This window comes from Carcharhinus amblyrhynchos, chromosome 16 (genome assembly GCF_965287045.1).
Source record: "Carcharhinus amblyrhynchos chromosome 16, sCarAmb.v2.hapA, whole genome shotgun sequence".
Lineage (NCBI taxonomy): Eukaryota > Metazoa > Chordata > Chondrichthyes > Carcharhiniformes > Carcharhinidae > Carcharhinus > Carcharhinus amblyrhynchos.
In genome coordinates this window covers 3,507,824-3,531,816 of record NC_137339.1, presented here as the reverse complement: position 1 = coordinate 3,531,816, position 23,993 = coordinate 3,507,824, and the positions used below count along the sequence as shown (strand labels likewise).

The 23,993-nt window shown below is 43.4% G+C and overlaps 1 protein-coding gene across 1 annotated transcript in view; it reads left to right on the top strand.

Annotated features, from left to right (window-relative positions):
- The first annotated feature begins 4,608 nt into the window (after window positions 1-4,608).
- The window catches only part of LOC145353599 (transcription factor-like 5 protein), a 30,362-nt gene continuing 10,977 nt past the window's right edge, over window positions 4,609-23,993 (top strand). The window contains exons 1-4 of the mRNA XM_080204355.1: window positions 4,609-5,354; window positions 6,702-6,885; window positions 7,598-7,766; window positions 21,379-21,625. Coding sequence (XP_080060481.1) covers window positions 4,609-5,354; window positions 6,702-6,885; window positions 7,598-7,766; window positions 21,379-21,625 — 1,346 coding nt within the window. The remainder of the gene's footprint in view (window positions 5,355-6,701; window positions 6,886-7,597; window positions 7,767-21,378; window positions 21,626-23,993) is intronic.

The window sequence follows — 23,993 nt, the reverse complement described above, 5'->3', positions numbered from 1 at the left end:
AGATCAATTGATGTGTTTTTTTGTTGAACCAAACATACTAAAACAACCTTGTCCAAGATATGATCTGGGGCTGGAGGCAATTTTCAAAACTTGTGTCAACCTGTTTTGATGCAAACTTCTGAGGGAGAGGATCAGTTTCTGATTGGTGAAAGCAGAGAACAATTGCTGAAGTTGGTGGGCTAGTGAAGCGAAGATAGGTTGGGTCTGGAGTCATGGGTGCCTGCCACGGCAGGACAGGAGCATGGGGAGCCAAGCAATGATGGGGCCAGAACCCACAGAGCCAGTTGCAGCAGGGCAAGAGCCCAAGAAACCAGCAACAGGAGGGCTGGAGCCCAGGAAGCCAGCTACAGCAAGATTGGAGAATAGGAAGCCAGCTACAGCAGGATTGGAGAGTAGGGAGCCAGCTACAGCAGGATTGGAGAGTAGGGAGCCAGCAACAGCAGGATTGGAAAGTTGGGAGCCAGCAACAGCAGGGCTGGAGCCCAGAGAGCGAGCTATGGCAGGCCTGGAGCCCAGAGACCAGCTACAGCAGTGCTGGAAACTGAGGAGCCAGCAACATCAGGGCTGGAAACCAGGCAGCCAATTACGGCAGTATCGGAGCACAGGGAGCCAAGCAATGATGTGGCTGGAGCCTGGGAAGCCAGGAATGGTGAGGCCAGAATGGCTGATTTTTTGATTTATTTTTGTCACATGTATTAACATACAGTGAGAAGTATTGTTTCTTGTGCACTACACAGACAAAACATATAGTTCATAGAGGAGAAAACGAGAGAGTGCAACATGTAATGTCATAGCTACAGTGTAGAGAGAGACCAACATAGTGCAAGGTAAGTCCATTCAAAAGTCTGACAGCAGCAAGGAAGAAGCTGTTCTTGAGTCAGTTGGTATGTGACCTCAGACTTTTGTATCTTTTTCCCAAAGGAAGAAGGTGGAAGAGGGAGTGTTCAGGGTGTGTGGGATCCTTAATTACGCTGGTTGCTTTGCCAAGGCAGTGGGAAGTGTAGACAGTCAATGGATGGTAGGTTGGTTTGTGTGATGGATTGGGCTACATTCACAACCTTCTGTAGTTCCTTCTGGTCCTGAGCAGAGCAGGAGCCATACCAAGCTATGATACAACCAGAAAGAAAGCTTTCTATGGTGCATCTGTAAAAGTTGGTGAGATTCATAGCTGATATGCCAAATTTCCTCGGTCTTCTGAGAAAGTAGAGGCATTGGTGGGCTTTCTTAACTATTGTGTCGGCATGGGGGGACCAGGACAGGTTATTGGTGACCTGGACACTTAAAACTTTGCCAAGCTCCATCAGGGCTGGAGTCCAGGAGACATCTACTTTGAGGCCAGTAGGACAAGGCCTCAGTGGGCCACAGTCACGTTGGGACCACCAAGATTGACATGATGTCATTTTGGCAAGACTGGGAAGGAGACGGTAACTGAGTGGGAGTGAGTGACTATGTGCAGTAGGAGTGTGTGTGTATGTAAGAATGAGTGAGCAAATGACTGCATGTGTGAGAGAATGAGTGACTGAATGGGTGGGGTGGGCAAGTGACTGAATGAGTAAGAACATGAGTGACTGGGTGGTTGAGAAGGTGAGTAAGAGTCTGACTTATCTCCAATTTCTATTTTCTTACTTACTCCCACTGCCACACAGCAACACAAATTCACACACGCATCCATACACTCCCAAAAGAAAAATTTGTAAACGTGACTCCCGGAGCAAAAAGGTTGGCCAAGCCTGTGTTAAGGGACATGGTGCAGAAGTACTCACTATAGAGTTCGGTGGCACTTCAGTGCAGCACTGTGGTTAGCACTGCTGCCTCACAGCGTCAGGGACCTGGGTTCACTTTCCTTGGATAACTGTGTAGAGTCTGCACATTCTTCTCGTGTCTGAGTGGGTTTCCTCCGGGTATTCCGGTTTCCTCTCACAGTCCAAAAGATGAGCAGAGAAGCTACAACATCCTCTCTGGAGCCTTCAACATGTCATCGATGAAGACAACATCTCGCCTAGGCCATCCCCACACCCCCACTTCTTGCCTTCAAACAACTGCACAACCTCAAACAGACCATTGTCTGCAGCAAACTACTCAGCCTTCAGGAGAATAGTGACCATAACACTGTACACCCCTGCTACAGCAAGCTCTGCAAGGCGTGCCGGATCATCGACACAGATGCCATCATCTCACACGAGAACACCGTCCACCAGGTATATACTCTTGCGACTCGTCCAACGTTGTCTACCTGATACACTGCAGGAAAGGATGTCCTGAGGCATGGTACATTGGGGAGACCATGCAGACACTACGACAACGGATGAAGGAACCCCACTCAACAATCACCAAGCAGGAATGTTCTCTTCCTGTCAGAGAACATTCAGCGGTTAGGGGCATTTGGCCTCTGATCTTCGGGTAAACATTCACCAAGGTGGCCTTCGCAACACACAACGCAGAATCACTGAGTAGAAACTGATAGCCAAGTTCCGTACACATGTAGACGGCCTCAACCGGGATCTTAGGTTCATGTCACATTAACTGTAACCCCTATGACTTGCCTGGGCTTGCAAAATCTCACTAAGTGTCCTGACTGGAGATAATTTACACCTCTTTAAACCGTGCTTAACCCTCTCTCCACTCACATTGTCTGTACCTTTACGACTTGATTACCTGTAAAGATTTGCATTCCAACCATTATCTTGTAAATTGACTTTGTGCCTGTATACTGGGGCAGCACGGTAGCACAGTGGTTAGCAATGCTGCTTCACAGCACCTGAGACCCAGGTTTGAGTCCCGGCTTGGGTCACTGTGTGGAGTTTGCACATTCTCCTCGTGTCTGTGTGGGTTTCCTCCCATAGTCCAAAGCTGTGCAGGTTAGATTGATTGGCCATGCCAACATTGCCCCTTGGTGTCCTGAGATATGTAGGTTAGAGGGATTAGCGGGTAAACACATAGGGATACGGGGGTAGGGCCTGGGTGGGATTGTGGTCGGTGCAGACTCGATGGGCTGAATGGCCCTTTTCTGCACTGTAGGGTTTCTATGATACGCCCTGTTTGTCAACACAACTCCCACTCACCTGAAGGGGTGACACTCTGAATGCTTGTGGTACCAAATAAAACTGTTGGACTTTAACCTGGTGTTGTGACTTCTTACTGAGATTCTATGATTCAGCCATGAATTCACGGTTAAGGGCTTAACGGCCTCCTCCTGTTCTTCGGTGTTTTGTTAGGTCAAAGTGGAGTGCCAGATGGGTTACGGTTGGCTATAGCAGAATTCCCGGGCCGCTGAAGCTATGGCCAGCCACACATTAGAGCAATGTTACTATATTCATGTCGACTTGTTTACATCCCTCAGTCACCATCGGGTCGACTCGCCCCGATGGGAGACGCTTCACTGAAAACAAGCACAGGCCCCACACAGCCACCTCAGCTGAAACCACAATACCCCTTCCTCAGCCTCCTTACCCGATGTGTGAATGTTTTTACCTCCTGTGTTTTAGGAGAAGCTGGCCCTGATTAATTTTGGACAGCACCAAACAACGGCGCAACTCAACAACCTCACAGCTCGAGCGAGCTTCAACACCGGGCGCTCGAGCCGGAGAGGGCGGGACCACAAGGAAATGGGGCGGGGGAAATCAAGAGTAAGGGGGCGTGGTTCAGGGGCAAATTGGAAGGAGCTGGAGGAAAAGGGGCGGGGACTGGAGGGAAAGAGGCGGGGACAGAAGGAAAATGGGCGGGGCAGAAGGGAAATGGGCGGGGCTGAACAAAGTTGGCCTCAGAACCGGGTGACGGGAAAGGGGGCAGGGATGAGTTACGGTGGCCCCAGAGCGGCGGACGTCAAAGGGGCGGGGCCGGAACGTCGGCACGCGAGGCTGGTAGCCGTTGGGCGCCTTTTCAAACGGCCAGAGTGGGGGGGGGGGGAGGGGCGTGGCGGGCGGCGGGCCAGCAGCTCGCGGCTTGCAGGAGGGGGAGGAGGGTTTGAGCGCGTGGAAAAAAAGGGACAGAAAAACAGGGCGTGTGATAAACCAGCCCGGCCAGGATTGTGTGCCTGCCTGTTGTTGTTTACTCCTCTGGTGATAAAATTTGTAAATGTTGTATTGATGTGGAGGCAGGTTAACAGCTGGCGGTTATGTAGGTGTGAACTGGTGCTGTGCTGTAGGCTTTATTCCCATTCCGTTGGTGGCTGTCCAACCCCACCACCCAACCACTCTGACCTCCCTCTGAAGAAATTTTGTTTTAAATTTAAGTGTCTCGGAGTTAAGAACCATTGAATAGAGATTGAGATCTCAGTTTGTTCGCCACCGGCAGTGTTGCACGACGATTGTGAGTTCACCATAGTCTTCGAAGGAGGGGGCACTTACCCTTAAGAATCTTGATTTTCAGTGTTTTTAAAGCTTGCGTTTCAGAATACAAGTTTAAAACAGCAAGGAAAATGGATAGCATGTGAACCTTTAAAGTTATTTTCCTATCTCAGTGAAATTTTAGATCAAATTGTGAGAAGATCTTTTGGCTTAGATGGGTAAAAGTGATATTGCCAAAGTGTAGGACCTTTTTTGGCTTTTGTTTTGCTATCCTAAATTATTGTAGAAGTGAAAAGATTACTTTTTTTAAACTTCTGACCTGATGATGCTTTCTTCTGAGGCCACACCAGAGCCACCCCATTCCCCCTCTCATGATTCCAGATCCGTGGAGCCCACCCCAACCACATGTACTTCCGAATGCCCTTTTACAGAGCCGGGACTTAACTTCACTAACTCTGATCTTAGCCTCGTGGATATGAGTGAGGTTGAATATACCCAACTCCAGCACATCCTTTATTCACACATGGAGTCCCAGCCAGGGGAAGGTGAACTGGAGGCTCGTTTGAATCCTACTTTGTACCAATCTGCCAATTCTACCAACCAGGCTTCATTTCCAACAGCTAGCTCGGTTAACCAAGTTCCGTTCTCAACAGCTAGTTCTACCAGCCAGAATCTGTACCCAGTTACCAGTACAACGAACCCAACCTCAGATTCTCACTATGTGGGGAACAGTCAATGTTTGGGGCACATTGATTTCCAAGAGTTAAAAATGATGCTTTTGAATGACCCTCCATTGCCTGTTAACAACAGTCATAGTTTGCAAAGTGTGGAGAAATTCTCACAAAATTCTTCTGTGGAAAGCACCCGACCAAATGGACCATCTCTGAAAAATAGGGACACAGTGGGTAATTCAGACAAAGAAAAGAATTCAGGGGATAACTCGATGACAGGACAAGAGACAAGATGCAAAACTGGGCCAAGAGTTCGTCTTGAAGACAGATTTAATGCAGTCCAAAATGAAAACCAGGACCGACAGGAGCTACAGGATTCTGGAGTTACATTTAACAAGTGTGTTTCTCAACGTAGAGATTTTCAATCTATATGGAATTGAGAAAATAATGAAGAATTATACAGTGTAACCTGTCCATAATAAGCCCTGTTTGATTTGGTATCATTACAGGTTTAAGTGTGATCATAGAAACCCTACAGTGCAGGAAGAGGCCATTCGGCTCATTGAGCCTGCACTGACAACGATCCCACCTAGGCCCCAACCCCATGCATTTACCCTAATCCCCTGACACTAAGGGGCAATTTATCATGGCCAATCAACCACATTTTTGGACTATGGGAGGAAACGAGCACCAGGAAGAAACCCATGCGGACGTGGGAAGAATGTGCAAACTGCACACAGTCCCGAGGCTGGAATTGAACCCGGGTCCCTGGCACTGTGAGGCAGCAGTGCTAACCACTGTGCCACCATGCCACCCTGTGATGAATTAGAATTAACAGTGATTTACTATTAGGGGCAGGTAGTCTCCATTAAATTGGTTTCAATTATATAGCTCTCTGACTGGCGAGGCACCATGTCAAGCAGGGCACAATAAATTTCAATTTGCTGTAATAAATCTCATTGCTTTATTTTATTGGGTGTTTTTCTGCATTTGCAGAATTGCATACCCTTATCTAATATTTACAAATAAAACTTAGGAATGAAAGTGCTTAAATTTTTCAACTTTTTTTATTGAACAAGGCTTGCACAGATAGGAAGTATTCATTTCCTTTTGAAGATTGATAAAATCAATAACCCAAATAACCTGGTTTGTTTATGACCTAAAGCAAGGTATTTTTAAGGAACTGCTGGAGGTCATTTTTTGCAATGTTGTTGTACATTAAGTTTATCATCAACAACAGTAGAGCAACCTAATTCAGTTAAATATTGCTGTCTTAAATATTTTCAAAAAGGATATAATATTTATGGTAAAAATGACTTGTACCCTTAGCTTTGGTTTCCTTTATTTAGGATCTATTTTAAGGAAAATACTTTGAATTGTAGGCGCAGAATCAAGATTAGCTGTGTTCCAAGACCGCTGGAAAACATTTGTACATTATTTTCATATATAGTTTTAATCAAGTTGGTGGAATGCTACAGCTTTTACTTGTCAGACAAATGGCACGGATAAACACATCTAATGAATATTATTGGCATGCTTTGCATTGTTCAATTGAAGACATTGTTCTTTTGGTTGCTAATACAGTTTAAAAAAATATAGATTTAAAATTGTGAGAAATTGTTATTTTTTGAACAATAGGCATACAATCACTTGTATTTCTGCTTACACACACATTACAGACACTTACATCTGCATACTTCTACACTGTGTATTTATGATCTGTTTTCTCTTCATTGATCTATAGTTTGGTTGCTTTGATCCGGCATCCTTCAGAGCTGATGGGGATACCTCTCCATCCACAGCAAAACAAATGTACTACTTTAGTCAAGAGCAAGGCTGGGGCTCCTTCTGCTCTGCAGTTTGCATACCCTTTATACACACCGAATACATGTACACCAACTGGCAGTACTAACTCCAGTCAAACTCAGGTAAGAAAGTTGCCTCATTATGTAGGTAAGCTAAAATTCTCACTGGTCGAAGTCTGGTCCATTCACATGGTAGTCTCAATTCCAATATTGCTTTTGGAGCATCAGTAATTGTTATTATTGAGCAGGCAATACAAAACATTGTAAGCAATTGGTATTATATAAACCTGGTAAAATGTATCCTAAGTGAATACACAGCAGAAATTCAAGCCAAATATATATATAAAATTGGGTTCAAAGTTCTCTAATGAATTTGTAAATATGAATCTTTGCCGTGGAGCAGATGCATCAGAAGGAACCTTACCTGCCTGATGTTAGAACATTTTGCTCAGGAAGTGAGTAACCTGCCTCAATTTTGTAGGCATATTACTTATTCTGGCCACTAGATGACTGTGTGGCATGTAGGAATTCTGTCAATTCCTTCATCATTTTGTTTTTGTATCCATCATTTGGTCATGGACAATGTCACACAGATAATTTGCTAATTCATTATAAACCCAATGCTATCTATGTTTATTTTTATTTTGTAATGTTATATTCAGGCATTTAAAAATCAAAACGTGCCTTTAATCACTATTTGAACTCTAATGCTATTATCTTTATGCGTTATGACTTACAAATTATATATGCTCAAGCACAGTATTCATTAGTAATGCATTACTGCTGTTAGTTTGATGTGGAGACACTTACTGGTTCCACTAATTGGCTTTAATAGGGTACAGGAAACCAGGCACATGTGCTAGAATCTGCCAGCCCTCAAGAACTTGCCCTGCCAAGAGCGTTCTCTTTATGTTTCCAGCAGGAACTTCAATCAGCCAGACAGGCACTGAATAACTGCAACAGAAACAAACCTTTACCTGAGCAAGTCTGGATTAAGGTAGAAGGTAAAGATACTATTTCATTGACATTTAGCACTTATAAATATAATTAAGGATGAATGATATCACGGAGAATAATTTTGCTGGAAACATTTTCATTTTATTGATGATAAATGTTAAAGAAAAACAGCTATTTCCTGCCAAGTTCCTTGGTGGCTCAGCTGGTAATGTACTGCTACATTAACCTGAGAAAAAAAGAAGCTTCTTGACTCAATCCTCAAGTCATCTCAGCTACAGCTACATCTTTAACCCCTCTTCACACCAATCTGAGGTCCCTATCTGCTTCAAGAAGATGACCATCATCCCTGTACCAAAGAAACACCAAGCAGCGTGCCTTAATGACTATCGCATGTTGGCTGTGACGTCCATCATTATGAAGTGCTTCAAAAGGTTAGTCATGGCACAAATCAGTTCTGGCCTGCAGGATTGTCTGGATCCACTAAAGTTTGCCTATTGCTGCAACAGATCCAAACAGATCTTGGCCCTACACTGAATTCTGGAACAGCCAGAAAACAAAGGCACCTATGTCAGACTCCTATTTATTGACTACAGCTCAGCCGTCAACACCATTATTCCTACAAAACTTATTTCCAAACGTGTGGCCTGGGGCTCAGCTCATCTCTCTGCAACTGGATCCTAGACTTCCAACCCACAGACTGCAATCTGTAAGAACAGGCAATAATACTTCATCTATGATCATCCTGAACACTGGTGCCCCACAAGACTATGTCATCAGTTCCTATTGTATTCATTGTACGCCTATGACTGTGGGGCGAAATTCCCCTCCAACTCAATTTTCAAGTTTGCTGATGACACCACCGTAGTAGGTTGGATCTCAAACAATGAGGAGACAGAGTACAGGAAAGAAAATCTGGTGAACTGGTGTGATCTCAATAATCTCTCCCTTAATGTCAGTGAAATGAAGAATATGGTCATTGACTTAAAGAAGCAAAGTGGAGGATATGCACCTGTCTCTATCAATGGTGATGAAGTAGAAATGGTCGACAGTTTCAAGTTTCTAGTGCCTAGATCAGCAACAACCTATCCTAGTCCCTCCTGGCCAACGCTATAGTTAAGAAAGCCCACCAACACCTCTACTTTCTCTGGCGGCTAAGGAAATTTGGTGTGTTAAGAATAACTCTTACCTGCTTTTACAGATGCATCATAAAAAGCATTCTTTCTGGTTGTTTAACAGCTTGGTATGGCTCTTGCTCTGTCCAAGACCGCAAGAAATTACAAAAGGTCGTGAACGAAGCCCAATCCATCACGCAATCTAGCCTCCCAACCACTGACCTGTCTACGCTTCCTGCTGCCTCGGAAAAGCAGCCAGCATAATCAAGGACTCATGCACCCCAGACATATTCTCTTCCACATTCTTCCATTGGGAAAAACATACAAAATTCTGAGGTCATGTACTAACTGACTCAAAAACAGCTTCTTCCCTGTTGCCACTTGAATGGATCTATCTCATATTAAGTTGATTTTTCTCTACACCCTAGTTACAACTAAAACACTATATTCTGCACCTTCTCCTTTCCTTCTCTATGAACGGTATGCTTTGTCTATATAGTACAGAAGAAACAGTACTTTTCATTGTATGCTAATACATGTGACAATAATAAATCAAATCAAATCAAAACATTATTCTTGGGTCTGCAGCCATAACAAGGAAGGGTTGCATGTTTTGGTACAGGATGACAATATCATCTGCTTTGGTTAATAACCCTAAAATGGAATGGCCTGATGACAGCTATTGTTTGGGATCATACAAGAAGATTGGGCACTTGTATGAGGTACTTGAGAGTTACAGACATCAGTGGACCTTCAAGAAAGGAAAGGAGAAAATTAAGTAAGTGGGATTAAGTTTATCAATAGCAACTCATCTGAATAAGAATGTAATAAATAGGTCCAGGAATAGATGTATGGAACCTTGAGCCGTCTCTGGCATTCAGTGCGATCATGACTGATCAGTAGCCGTAACTCCATTTTTCCACCCTGTCCCAAATTTTTTGATTTCCTGAGAAAATAAAACTATGTATATCTCAGCCTTAAATGTATTTGATGTGGAACACCACAATCTGCTGGGGTGAAAAATTTTAAAGTTCCCAACTTTTGAGTGAAAAAATGTCTCCTCATCTCAGTCCTACGTAATGAGCCCCTTATCCTGCAATTATGCATCCAAGCCATGATTCCCCCAGTCATGGGAAACAATCCCTTACTGTCTGCCCTATCAAACCCCTTCAGAATTTTGTATCTTTCACTGAGATCACCTCACCTCATTCTAAACTCTGGAAGTATAGGTTAGACAGGTACTTGATGAGGAATTACAGCACTACGGTCAAAAGATAAGGTGTGGGATGAAGCATGGCTGCTCTTTTAAAGAAACACAACAGGCCAAATAGCATCTTACAGAGCTGTCAGTTTCTGTGGCTGTGAAATATCCTGGTAAGCGAGATACCCCAGACTCCAAATGAGGTAATATTTATTAAACCAAATGGGAGGCAATCTCAAGCTAACCTTTGGGAGTTGCAATGTTTAGATAACTTGAGCAAAGGGACATTGGTGTACTGTGACCTTTGTCTGCAGACGAGTTGCAGAGAGATTTATTTTTAAATAATTAAATCACTTCAGTAAAATCAAATTTTCAAAATACTGAATGCATGGCTTGCTGTAACAAGTGTTCATTCGTGCAAGGATGAAGAATAAGTATGGCAAGTTTTGGGAACCTTGGATAACGAGAGATATTGTAGCCTAGTCAGAGAGAAAAAGGAAGCATTTGTCAAGGCTAGGAGGCTAGGAACACACGAAGCAAGTGTGAAATACAAGGAAATTGGAAAGAAACTTAAGCAAGGAGTAAGGAGGGCTAAAAGGACCACACAAAGTCATTGGCTAGCAGGATTAAGAAAAATCCCAAGGTTTTTTATACATATATATAGAGCAAGAGGTTAGCCAGGGAGAGGGTTAGCCCACTCAAGCACTGAGGAAGGAATCTTTGCATGGAGCCAGAGGAAATGGGCGAGCTATTAAATGAGTACTTTGCGACATTATTTACCAAAGAGAAAGACTTGGTGGATGATGAGTCTGGGAAAAAGTGTGTAGATAGTTTGAGTCATGTTGAGATGAAAAGGGAGGCAGTATTGGGGGTGTTGAGAAACATTAAGGTAGATAAGTACCCAGGGCCTGATGGCATATACTCCAGAATATTGACAGAGGAAAGGGAGGAAATTGCTGGGGCCTTGAGAGAAATTTTTGTACCCTCACTGGCTACAGGGAAGCTCCCAGAGGATTGGAGAAAAGCCAATATTGTTTCTTTGTTTAAGAAGGGTAGCTAGGATAATCCAGGTACATAAGAACATAAGAAATAGGAGCAGGAGTAGGCCATCCAGCCCTTCGAGCCTGCCCCGCCATTCAGTAAGATCATGGCTGATCTGTCGCTGCTCAGTTCCACTTTCCCGCCCTCTCCCCATAACCCTTAATCCCCTCTCCTATCAAAAACCCATCAACCCGCGTCTTAAAAATATTTAGCGAGGCAGCCTCCACCACTTCAACGGGCAGAGAATTCCAGAGATTCACCACCCTTTGAGTGAAGAAGTTCCTCCTCAACTCCGTTCTAAACCGCCCCCCTTTTATCTTGAGGCTGTGCCCCCTAGTCCTACTGTCTTTTTTGAGCGGGAAGAGTCTTTCCACCTCTATCCTATCCATCCCATTCATCATCTTATACGTCTCAATGAGATCTCCCCTCATTCTTCTAAACTCTAACGAGTACAAGCCCAGTTTAGAACATAGAACATTACAGCGCAGAACAGGCCCTTCGGCCCACGATGTTGCGCCAACCAGTTACAAAAACAATGACCCACTAGTTTATTCAGCCTCTCCTCATAGCTCAACCCCCTCAACTCCGGTATCAGCCTAGTAAACCTCCTCTGCACTCCCTCCAAGGCCAAAATATCTTTGCGCAGGTGCGGCGCCCAAAACTGCACACAGTACTCCAGTTGCGGCCTCACCAATGCCCTATACAGCTGCAGCAAGACCTCCCTACTTTTATATTCAATCCCCCTCGCTATGAAGGCCAGCATCCCATTCGCCTTCCTGACCACCTGCTGCACCTGCAAGCTGGGTTTTTGCAACTCATGCACAAGGACCCCGAGGTCCCTCTGCACCGTCGCCTGCTGCAGTTTTTCGCCCCGTAAGTAATAGTCCTTCCTACCATTCTTCCTACCAAAGTGGACCACCTCACACTTGCCAACATTAAATTCCATTTGCCATTTCCTGGCCCATTGCCCAGCCTATCTAGATCCTTCTGCAGACTCTCCACACCCTCCGCACAATTTGCCGTTCCCCCAATCTTGGTGTCATCAGCAAATTTCGACACTCTACACTCGGTTCCCTCTTCCAGATCATCTATATAAATGGTAAAAAGCTGAGGCCCTAGCACCGACCCCTGGGGCACTCCACTAGTCACCATCCGCCAATCCGAATAGCACCCGTTGACCCCCACTCTCTGCCTCCTATTTGACAACCAATCCTCTATCCACGCTAACACCCTACCCCCAACTCCATGTCCCTCGACCTTCTGCAATAACCTCTTGTGAGGCACTTTGTCAAACGCCTTCTGAAAATCTAGAAAGACCACATCCACCGGCTCTCCTCTATCCACCGCCCTAGACACATCCTCATAGAACTCCAGTAAATTTGTCAGACATGACTTCCCTTTAATGAAACCGTGCTGCGTCTGCTCTATCAAGCAATTCCCTTCAAGATGCCTCGCAATTTCCTCCTTAATGACAGATTCTAACATTTTACCTACCACAGACGTTAAACTAACCGGTCTATAATTCCCCGCCTTTTGCCTGGCACCCTTCTTAAACAACGGCGTAACATTAGCCGTTTTCCAATCATCCGGCACTTCCCCGGAATCCAGCGACGTTTGGAAAATAACCACCAAGGCATCCACTATCACCTCCGCCATTTCTTTCAGAACCCTCGGATGCATTCCATCCGGTCCTGGGGACTTGTCCACAATCAGCCCCTCCAGTCTGTCGAGCACTGCCTCTCTAGTAACAGTAATGTCATTAAGACCCTCCAGTCCTTGAATAGAGGGGAGTACGGTAGGATGAGAGAAGAATTGGCGAATGTGGACTGGGGGAGCGCGTTGGAGGGAGGGTGTGTTGAGGAGCAGTGGAGGATCTTTAAGGAGATCTTTCTTGGTGCTCAACAGAAATTTATTCCGATGGTCAAAAAGGATAGTAGGAGGAGAGGTAATAAGCCGTGGATAACGAAGGAGGTGAAGGAAAGTGTTAAACTAAAAGCGGAGGAATTTAGAGTAGCTAAGAGTAGTGGGCGAGAAGAGGATTGGGAGGGGTTTAAATGTCAACAAAGATTGACAAAGAAGTTGATAAAGAAGGGTAGGAGAAACTATGAAGCTGGGCTAGCGCTTAATATAAAAAAGGATAGCAAGAGTTTTTATAAATATAAAAAAAGGAAGAGGCTGGCTAGGGTGAATGTTGGTCCTTTAGAGGATGAGAAAGGGGACCTAGTGGTAGGGGATGGGGATATGGCTAAGGTATTGAATAACTTTTTTGTTTCTGTCTTCACGGAGGAGGACGTGAATAATTTGCCGGGTGTTAGGTAATTACAGGCCAGTGAGCCCTACATCAGTGGTAGGGAATCCTGGCAGATTGGTGCAGAAGGTGAAGTCGCATGGGATCAGAGGTGAACTGGCAGGATGGATACAGAACGGACTTGGTCATAGAAGACAGAGGATAGCAGTGGAAGGGCATGTTTCTGAATGGAGGGCTGTGACAAGTGGCATTCCTCGGGGGTCAGTGCTTAGACCTTTGTTGTTTGTAATATATATCAATGATTTGGAGGAAAATGTAGCTGGTTTGAATAGCAAGTTTGCGGACAACACAAAGATTGGTGGATTTGCAGATAGTGATGAGGACCGTCAGGATATAGCAGGATATAGATCGATTGAGTATTTGGGCGGAGAGATGGCAGATGGAGTTTAATCTGGACAAATGCTTGATGGAAGGTCTAATAAAGATACGAAATATACAGTAAATTGCAGAACCTTAAAAGTATTGATAGGCAGAAGCATTCGGGTGCACAGATGCATAGATCACTGAAAGTGGCAACGCAGTGGAGAAGGTAGTCAAGAAGGCAGACGGCCTCCTTGCCTTCATCGACTGCGGCATTGAGTTTAAAAATTGGCAAGTCATGTTGCAGCTTTATAGAATCCTAGTTAGGCAGCACTTGGAATATAATGTCAATTCTGGTCACCACACTATCAAAAGGATGTGGAAGCTTTGGGGAGGGTACAGAAAAGACTTACCAAGATGTTGCCTGGCATGGAGAGCATTAGCTACAAGGAGAGGTTGAAGAAACCTGGTTTGTTCTCACTGGAATGACGGAGGTTAAGGGGCGACATGATGGAAGTCTACAGGATTATGAGAGGCATGGACAGAGTGGAAAGTCAGAAGCTTTTTCCCAGGGTGGAAGAGCCAATTACGAGGGGGCACAGGTTTAAGGTGCGAGGGACAAGGTTTAAAGGAGATAGATGAGGTATGTATTTTGCACAGAGGATGGCGGGTGCCTGGAACTCGCTGCCGGGGGAGGTAATGGAAGCAGATACAATAATGCCTGTTAAGGGGTGTCTTGACAAATACATGAATAGGATGGGAATAGAGGGATAAAGTTCCCGGAAGGATAGAGGGTTTTAGTTCAGTCGAGCAGCATGGTCGGTGGAGGCTTGGAGGGCTGAAGGGCCTGTTCCTGTGCTGTAATTTTCTTTGTTCTTTATTGTTTAGAATTGTCTCCATAAATCCCAATATTTAACAGCCAGATTAATAATGAGACAAACTGATTAGGTTGGATCATTTCAAACTTTCTTCAATATATAACAAATTTACAATACCTTCAGTTGTGTCAATCTGGCAATGCTCACTACCTTCTCCTTGCAGCTCCAATCTGAACAGTTCACTGGATGATGGCAGCAATGGATCCTTATCGTTCAATATGTTCAATACAGCGTCAATAGCTTGATATGAATCTGTGTTACTGATGAAACCGCTTTCTCCATGAGGTTTCAAATGATCCATTGAGAGAAATGGACCTACAGATTCTGAAATGTCCATAAATAGATCCACAATATGTTCTGGTTGCTGCAATGAAGAAAATAGGATACTGTAACACAAACACTACACCATGCCTATTAAGGAGCACAGAACAATGCTATGCTCTACTATTTCAGTATAAACTTTATTCCAGGTTTCATTCTAATTTTGTCAAAACATCCTAAAGTTGCAATATCCTACTTTGCTGAAAACAAAACTCCATAATCATTTTAAGTTGTTAATTAGTTTTGAGTGAAAAATTAATTAATTATAAGAACATAAGAAATAGGAGCAGGAGTAGGCCATCTAGCCCTTCGAGCCTGCCCCGCCATTCAATAAGATCATGGCTGATCTGTCGTGGCTCAGTTCCACTTTCCCGCCCTCTCCCCATAACCCTTAATCCCCTCTCTTATCAAAAACCCATCAACCCGCTTCTTAAAAATATTTAGCGAGGCAGCCTCCACCACTTCAACGGGCAGAGAATTCCAGAGATTCACCACCCTTTGAGTGAAGAAGTTCCTCCTCAACTCCGTTCTAAACCGCCTCCCCTTTATCTTGAGGCTGTGCCCCCTAGTCCTACTGTCTTTTTTGAGCGGGAAGAGTCTCTCCACCTCTATCCTATCCATCCCATTCATCATCTTATACGTCTCAAGGAGATCTCCCCTCATTCTTCTAAACTCTAACGAGTACAAGCCTAGTTTATTCAGCCTCTCCTCATAGCTCAATCCCCTCAACTCCAGTATCAGCCTAGTAAACCTCCTCTGCACTCCCTCCAGGGCCAAAATATCCTTGCGCAGGTGCGGCGCCCAAAACTGCACACAGTACTCCAGCTGCGGCCTCACCAATGCCTCACTAATTATGACTCCTATCTTTTGTCAACCAGGAAATTAAAGTGGCCAATCAGTTCAGGCATCAGACACACATATAAAGCAAATGACGTGCATTTATGTCCTGCCTTTCATGATTTCAGGGAGCCTCAAAGTGATTAATGAAGTACTTTTGTAGTGTAGTGACTCTTTTAACATAAGGACGCAGCAGCCCATTTACACACAACAACCTCCCACAAACAGCAATGTGATACCTGAGGGGACAGTTGTGGGAGCTTATCTGAAAAATAGCATGTGACAGTGCAACACTCCCACAGCACTGCACTAGTTTCAGCCCAAATCCTGTGTTCCTGTCCTGACTCAGATGCAAGAGTGTTGCCCATTGTTCCACAGCTATCACTTAGAGCATTTTGCCAAGTTTATGAAGCTGAGGACATCAGAACGTTTCCTACCTATTCTTCAAAGTAGGATTGACCCAGTTAGTTTCTGGCTATCTGCTGATTTAATTACTTCATGCATGGACCAACCAAAGAAATCAAAAATGACAAGGTATTTAACAATACAAATACAGAGCAATCCACTGAAAAAATAATGCCCATTTTGGCATAATCTCTAGTTATACTGTCAGTGGCAATAACTTCAAAAGCTGGATGAGGATAGCCTCCTGTAAGAGCCCCAGAAATTAGTGAACAAAACGATCATCATTAATTTGATGGTTGATTCTTAATTGCCCTCTGGGATGGCCTAGTTACATTCAAGAAGTAAATTTCTTTTCAGAGGTAATTAGGAATGGGCAATAAATGCCAGTGATGCCTACATACCAGAAATAAAAAAAATAGACTGGGCAGGAAGTTTAGTGAAATCATTGTCCTTGATTGCACTGTTATTCAGAACAAAGATATGGAGATGCCGGCTTTGGACTGGGGTAAACACAGTAAGAAGTTTCACAACACCAGGTTCAGGTCCGATATGTTTATTTGGTAGCACAAGCCACTGGCTTTCGGAGTGCTGTCCCTTCATCATTTATTTTGTAAATTGAATTTGTGTCTTTATACACCCTGTTTGTGAATAGAACTCCCACTCATCTGATGAAGGGGCAGCGCTCCAAAAGCTAGTGGCTTGTGTTACCACTAAACCTGTTGGACTTTAACCTGGTATTTGTAGACTTCTTACTGTACTCAGAACAAAACCATGGTACTTCAAAAGCATATCTGGATGTCACCAACAGATCAAAAGTCTAAACTGGTTATAGAATAATATGAATATTCTATGGCCAGTTGATCGTCAGAATCATCAGAATAGCACTCTCACCACTGGGTCACAAGGTGTTGGCTTCAAGTTCCACTCCAGGACATGAAGACAAAAATCAAGGCACACATTCCGGTGTATTACCAAGTGCTGATGGAGGTGCTGTTTTGGTTTGACAACTGATGAGTTGTTAAACTAAGCTCCATCTGCCTTCTTAGGTGGATGAGAACTCTGGGAAAGATGGCAGTTACTGCTATATCTTGGTCAGATTGTACAGGGACTGCAGCGTAGCAGTAACATTACTGGATTAATAATTTAGAAATAAAAACAGAAACTGCTGAAAAAACTCAGCAGGTCTGGCAACATTTGTATTAAGAGAAACAGAGCTAATGTTTCAAGTCTAATATGATTCTTTTTCGGAACTGAAGATGGATTCTATGCTGTTAAAGAGGGGTTGGAGCAGGTGTACTAAAAATATCAGGGTACAGTTAGAGGCAGGGGAGATTAAATAACAAAGATACCATGGAACACAAGACAAGGAGTGGTAAGAGTATGAAAGACACAAAGCATCAGTCCAGAGTCGATGTTAATAGCAGAATAAAGGTCAGCACTGAAAGCAAAACATGATACGGATTGGCACTTGGAAGAAAGAAATTTAAAATGGAGGACAGAGTTCATGGTCTGAAGTTGTTAAACTCAGCGTTGAGTCCAGAAGGCTATAAAGTGCCTGATTGAAAGATGAGGTGCTGTTCCTTCAGCTTGAATTATGCTTCACTGAAACATTGTAGCAAGCTGAGAATAGAAATGTAAGTATGAAGGCAAGAGCGCAAGAGGCCTGGACTAATCATACTTGGGGGGTGGGGGAGGGCATGTTCAATTTCCATAAAAGCATAAAAGTCAAGGAAAGCATAGCATGAGGTGAGAAATAGTGGGAAGCCTTTAAAAGCAAACAGAGGGCAACTAATAAAACAATAAGGGTGGAGAAATGAAATGTGAGGGGAAGCTAGCTAGTAATATAAAAGAAGATTGCAAGAGATTTTTAGATATATAAAAGGTAAGAGAGGCAAGAATGGACATTGGACCACTGGAAAACGAGGCTGGAGAATTAGTAATGGGGGACAAAAAATAGCAGAAGAATGGAATGGGTACTTTGTACTTCACGGTGGAAGACATCAGTAACATCCCAGGAGAGTCAGGGAGCAGAGGTAAATGTAGTGGCCATCACTAAGGAGAAGGTGTTAGGGAAGCTGAAAGGTCTGAAAGTGGATGAATCACCCGGACTGGATGGACTACACCTCAGAGTTCTGAAGGAGATCTTTGAGGAGATTGTGGAGGAATCACTGGAGTTAGGGAAGGTCCCTGAGGACAGGAAAGAGGCTAATGTAACATCTTGTTTAAGGGAGGCAGAAGATGTGAAATTATAGGCCAGTTAGCCTGACCTTGGTTGTGGGTAAGATCTTGGAGTCCATTATTAAGGATGAAATTGCTGAGTTCTTGGAAATGCATGGTCAAATAGGGCTGAGTTAGCATGGCTTCATCAAAGGAAGATCATGCCTGACAAATCTGTTGGAATTCTTTGAGGAGGTAACGAAGAAGTTAGACAAAGGCGAGCCAGTGGACATGATTTATTTGGATTTCCAGAAAACCTTTGACAAGGTGCCTTATGTGAGGTTGCTTAATAAGCTAAGAGCCAATGGAATTAGAGGCAAAGTACAGGCATGGGTACAAGATTGACTGACAGACAGAAGGCAGAGAGTGGGGATGGCAACCAGTGACTGGTGGTATTCTACAGTGGTCAGTATTGGGACCACAACTTTTCATTATATATTTAGTTATACTATTAATGATCTGGAAGATGAAACTGAGAGCATGGTTGTTAAATTCACAGATGATGCAAAGTTATACAGAGGGACAGGTAGTGTTAAGGAAGTGAGAAGGCTGCAGAATGACTTGGACAGGCTAGGAGAGTGGGCAAAGAAGTGGCAGATGGAATACAGTGTGGGAAAGTGCGATGTTATGCACTTTGGTAGGAAGAATAGAGGTGTAGGCTATTTTCTAAATGGGGAAAGGCTTCAGAAATCTGAAGCGCAAAGGGACTTGGGAGTCTTGGTTCAGACCCCATTTGGAATATTGTGAGCAGTTTTAAGCCCCATACCTGAGGAAGGATGTGCTGGCTTTGGAGGGGCGTGCTGGGAGCCAGCGGAGGTTCACAAGAAAGATCCCAGTCTGGGTCTATACTCAATGGAGTTTAGAAGGATGAGGGGGATCTAATTGAAACTTAGGAATGCTGGGAGGCCTACATAGAATCGATGTGGACAGGATGTTTCCACTAGTGGGAGAGACGGGAACTCGAGGGCACAACCTTAGAATGAAGGGATGCTCCTTTAAAACTGAGATGATGTGGTGATGCCAGCGTTGGACTGGGGTGGGCGCAGTAAAAAGCCTCACAACACCTGTTGAAGAAGCAGTGCTCCAAAAGCTTGTGATACCAAATAAACCTGTTGGACTTTAACCTGTGCTGTGAGACTTCTTAACGTAAAACTGAGATGAGGAGGAATTTCTTCAGCTATTGGGTAATGAATCTGTGGAATTCATTGCTACAGAGGGCTCTGGAGGCCAGGTCATTGAATGTCTTTAAGCCAGGGATAGATAAGTTCTTGATTAATAAGGGGATCAATTGTTACGGGGAGATGGCAGGAGAATGGGGATGAGAATCATAACAGCCATGATTGAGAATATTTAAGAAATAGGAGCAGGAGTAGGCCATCCAGCCCTTCGAGCCTGCCCTGCCATTCAATAAGATCATGGCTGATCTGTCGTGTCTCAGTTCCACATTCCCGCCCTCTCCCCATAACCCTTAATCCCCTTGCCTATCAAAAACCTATCAACCCGCGTCTTAAATATATTTAGCGAGGCAGCCTCCACCACTTCAACGGGCAGAGAATTCCAGAGATTCACCATTCCTGAGATTCACCATTCCACTCATGATTGAGTGGCAGAACAGACTTAATGGGCTGAATGGCATATTTCTGCTCCTACATCTTATAGTCTTTGCAAGCAAGAAGTTAACCTGTACTAGTTACCAAAGTAAGGTATTTTGTTCCTGACCACAGATGCAGTGTGTAAACTGAATTGTCTGAGTTTAGTCCAGTATGCTCATGTCATCCATTTCATCCTGCAGAATTCTGATGATAGGCAAATTCTCATTGGTGCTAGTATGGCAATTTTTGTTTTAGAATAACTGTACAGTTAATATTTCAATTAATAGCTAAGGAATGATGAAATAGCATGATGTAATATTACTGTGACCAATCAGTCAACTTCTAGTACTATCTCCAAGATGATGTGAAATTCCAACCACTTTTCCAATTGTAATTACACAATTTGCATCGACAAACCAGACAATCCTCAGAAAATTTGACCGTATTTGTATGTAGTGACTTTTAGTTTTGACCAAAAATGAACAACTGGTAATCATGCAATCAGTGTGAACTTTTTAATTTGAATCATTCTATCAAATGAGAATAATAGAAAGTCCTACAAATTTTTCCTTGGGCAATGTATTTGCCATGATGTGGGGATGCCGGACTGGGGTAAACACAATAAGAAGTTTCATAACATCAGGTTAAAGTCCAACAGGTTATTTGGTAGCAAAAGCCACTAGCTTTCAGAGCGCTGCTTCCTCATCAGGTAAGTGGGAGTTCTGTTCACAAGCAGGGCAAATAAAGACACAAACTCAATTTACAAAACACTGGTCGGAATGCGAGTCTTTACAGGCAATCAGATCTTAAAGGTACAGATAATGTCAGTGGACAGAGAGTTAAACACAGGTTTAAAAGATGTGTATTGTCTCCAGCCAGGACAGATAACACAGAGTCGCTGAGCAGAGACTGATAGCCAAGTTCTGTACACATGAGGATGGCCTCAACTGGGATCTTGGGTTCATATTACATTATCTGTAACCCCCATGACTTGCCTGGGCTTGCAAAATCTCACTAATTGTTCTGGCTGGAGACAATACACATCTCTTTAACCTGTGCTTAACCCTCTCTCCACTCACATTGCCTGTACCTTTACGACTTGATTACCTATAAAGACTCGCATTCCAACTATTATTTTGTAAATTGAGTTTGTGTCTTTATATGCCCTGTTTGCGAACTGAACTCCTGCTTACCTGATGAAGGTGCCGCGCTCCGAAAACTAGTTGCTTTTGCTACCAAATAAACCTATTGGACTTTAACCTGGTGTTGTGAGACTTCTTACAATGTATTTGCATCAGGACATTGTGGCTTTGCTTTACTTTAGGATTCAACATTAGAGAAGTATAATTTCCATTATATTTTAAATCATCACCGGTTTACTGATATCTGTATTTGAAGAGAATAATATGAAAGAAAAAAAATGTTCCATAATTGTTTTTTCCATTAGATGAAACTTTACGCAAGCAGGTGGCAAACAAACGCTGTCGCAGTCGCTCACGGCAACCCAGCATAGAAACAGAGCATAAGGTTCTTAGTGATCTCACTAACATGACCGAGAATCAAAACGCAAATGTTGCTCAAGGTGGACAGTGGCAACCAACACATCCAACTCCTCCTGGCCCTACACATGGGAACCAGCAGGAACTAAACTGCCAGCGAAGAGAGAGACACAACCGGATGGAGAGAGACCGTAGGTGAGTCTTGAATGGGGTAGGAGGAATAGCAACAGGTCTATTGCATTTGGTGCTCCCAGTACAGTCTATATCGGAGAGACCAAATGTAGACTGGATGACCACTTTGTTGAACAGCTTTAGCTTGCCTGCAAGCAGGACCCAGACCATCCTGTCGCTTGCACTTCAACACACTACCCTCCTGTTTTGTCCAAATGTCCATCCTTGGCCTTTTGCAATGTTTTAGTGAACCCCAATGCAAACTGGAGGAGCAGCACCTCATCTTCCAATTGGATGCTTTACATCCTGCTGAATTGAACATTGAGTTCAACAACTTCAGGGCATGAACCCTCTCCCCCACCTTCACCCCATTTCCCATTTTATTTTATTTCACTCTATTTCTTCTTTTCATCTGATTCATCCATTTTTATCATCCTTCTTTTGCTCTTCTGTTTTTCCACTTCTTCATTCCTGCTCTCCTTCTTGCCCACCTCCCCTCCCCTCTCAGGCCAACTGCTTTAATCATCTGTACCTCTTCTGCCATTCACACATTCTGATCTCTTAATGGACACTTTAAGCACCTCTCTCAGCCACCTTTATCCACATTTATATTCACTTTATTCTTTTACAGCCCCCCCCCTTCCCCGCACCCTCATAGTATAAATTTTTGTCCTTAGCTCTGACGAAGGGTCATTGAGAATCAAAACATTGGGTCTATTCTCAATCCACAGATGCTGACAGACCTGCTGAGGTTTTCCAGCATTTTCTGTTTCAGATTCCAGCATTTGCAGGATTTTGCTTTTATCTTCAGAGGAATAGCAATTTTGATAGATGTTTAATTTAAAATTCAGACTAAATTTTACTGACCAAATGATGTTCTGATGAATTAGTATTTGCATTTAATCTTTGCCTCATGTCTCAGGCTCCAAATAAGTAATGAAAAACCTGGGGGGAGAGAAAAGGCAAGAGGATGTAAATCAGCCTGTTACCAGCTTCAAACTGCTTTTAAGCTGCCATTAAGATGTTGGATACTTTTGCTTCATGTTGTTTATCGCACTTAGACTTTTACCATTGTGAGCTTTCCAGTGCATCGTAGTGTCTCAGTAAAACCTCTTGTGTAACCCTGAATGTATCTTAATACTTATTATATGTTTATTTCCTTGCCACAATCTGATTTTTGGAAGTAATGGGGGCAATTATCCCAAAAAACATTTAAGTGCTGAATGTGCAGGAAACATGGTGTAAATCACAATTATTTTTTCAGTGGGAGTTCAAACTTGAATCTCCCACACTCTGTGCACTGCAGAGGTCACAATGATGATTATCATTTATCCTGTCATGTGCTAATAGAGCGGCACGGTAGCACAGTGATTAGCACTGCTACCTCACAGTGCGAGTGACCCAGGCTCTACTCCTGGTTTGGATCACTGTCTCTGTAATGTTTGTACATTCTCCTTATGTCTGTGTGGTTTTCTCTGGATGCTCTGGTTTCCTCCACAATCCAAAGATCTGTGGGTTAAGTTGATTAGCCTTGCTAAATTTCCCTTTAGTGTCAGGAGGACGAGCAGCATAAATACATAGGACTACAGGGGTAGGGGCTGGGTGGGACTGTGTTCGATGCAGACTCGATAGGCCGAATGGCCTCCTGCATTGTGAGATTCTATGAATTTAGTTCAATCTGCTACACATATGAACCACGTTTTTTCCCTCAAAAAGTACTTCATATTTCTCAATACAAAAATTAATTTACAAGTCGTCTGCCCAGTTGCTCAGTTTAAAGCTTGCAAAGCTTTGGCTGTCTATAGCTCACTACATTTATTGGAAAGAAGATTGAACAATTGTTCATATTGTTACACAACATATCTCTCGCAATGCCATATGACATTTAAATTAATTGAAGCTAAATGCAACTTTGGAATTTAATATAAAAAAATTACAACTGTTATTTAACCTCGGACAAGGAGGCTTATTGGTGAAAAAGTAGAAATTAGAGTTGGCAGTGCATAAACTGTTCGATCATAAAGAAGACACTGAAGACTCCAACAAGACTTATTCTTTCCCTGCTCTGGTTCACAAAAACAATTTGTGCCAGAATTCCACCCTTTGCTAATGGCCAAAAATCCTGTTTGTGATTCAGTGACATTGTATGCAGGCTGCAGTTGAAAAGTTATTTGTCCTCCATACTGTTTGCACCAACTAAGTATTAAAAGGTCATTGAAAAAAGTGATTGCACTGGTGGTGTGAGTTGGTTTGATTCAATTAAATTTTTAAATTCCTAGAAGATTGAAATGCTCAATATTTTGATCATAAGGCCATAAGATATAGGAACTGAAGTAGGCCATTTGGCCCATCAGGTCTGCTCTGCCATCCAATGAAATCATGACTGATCTGA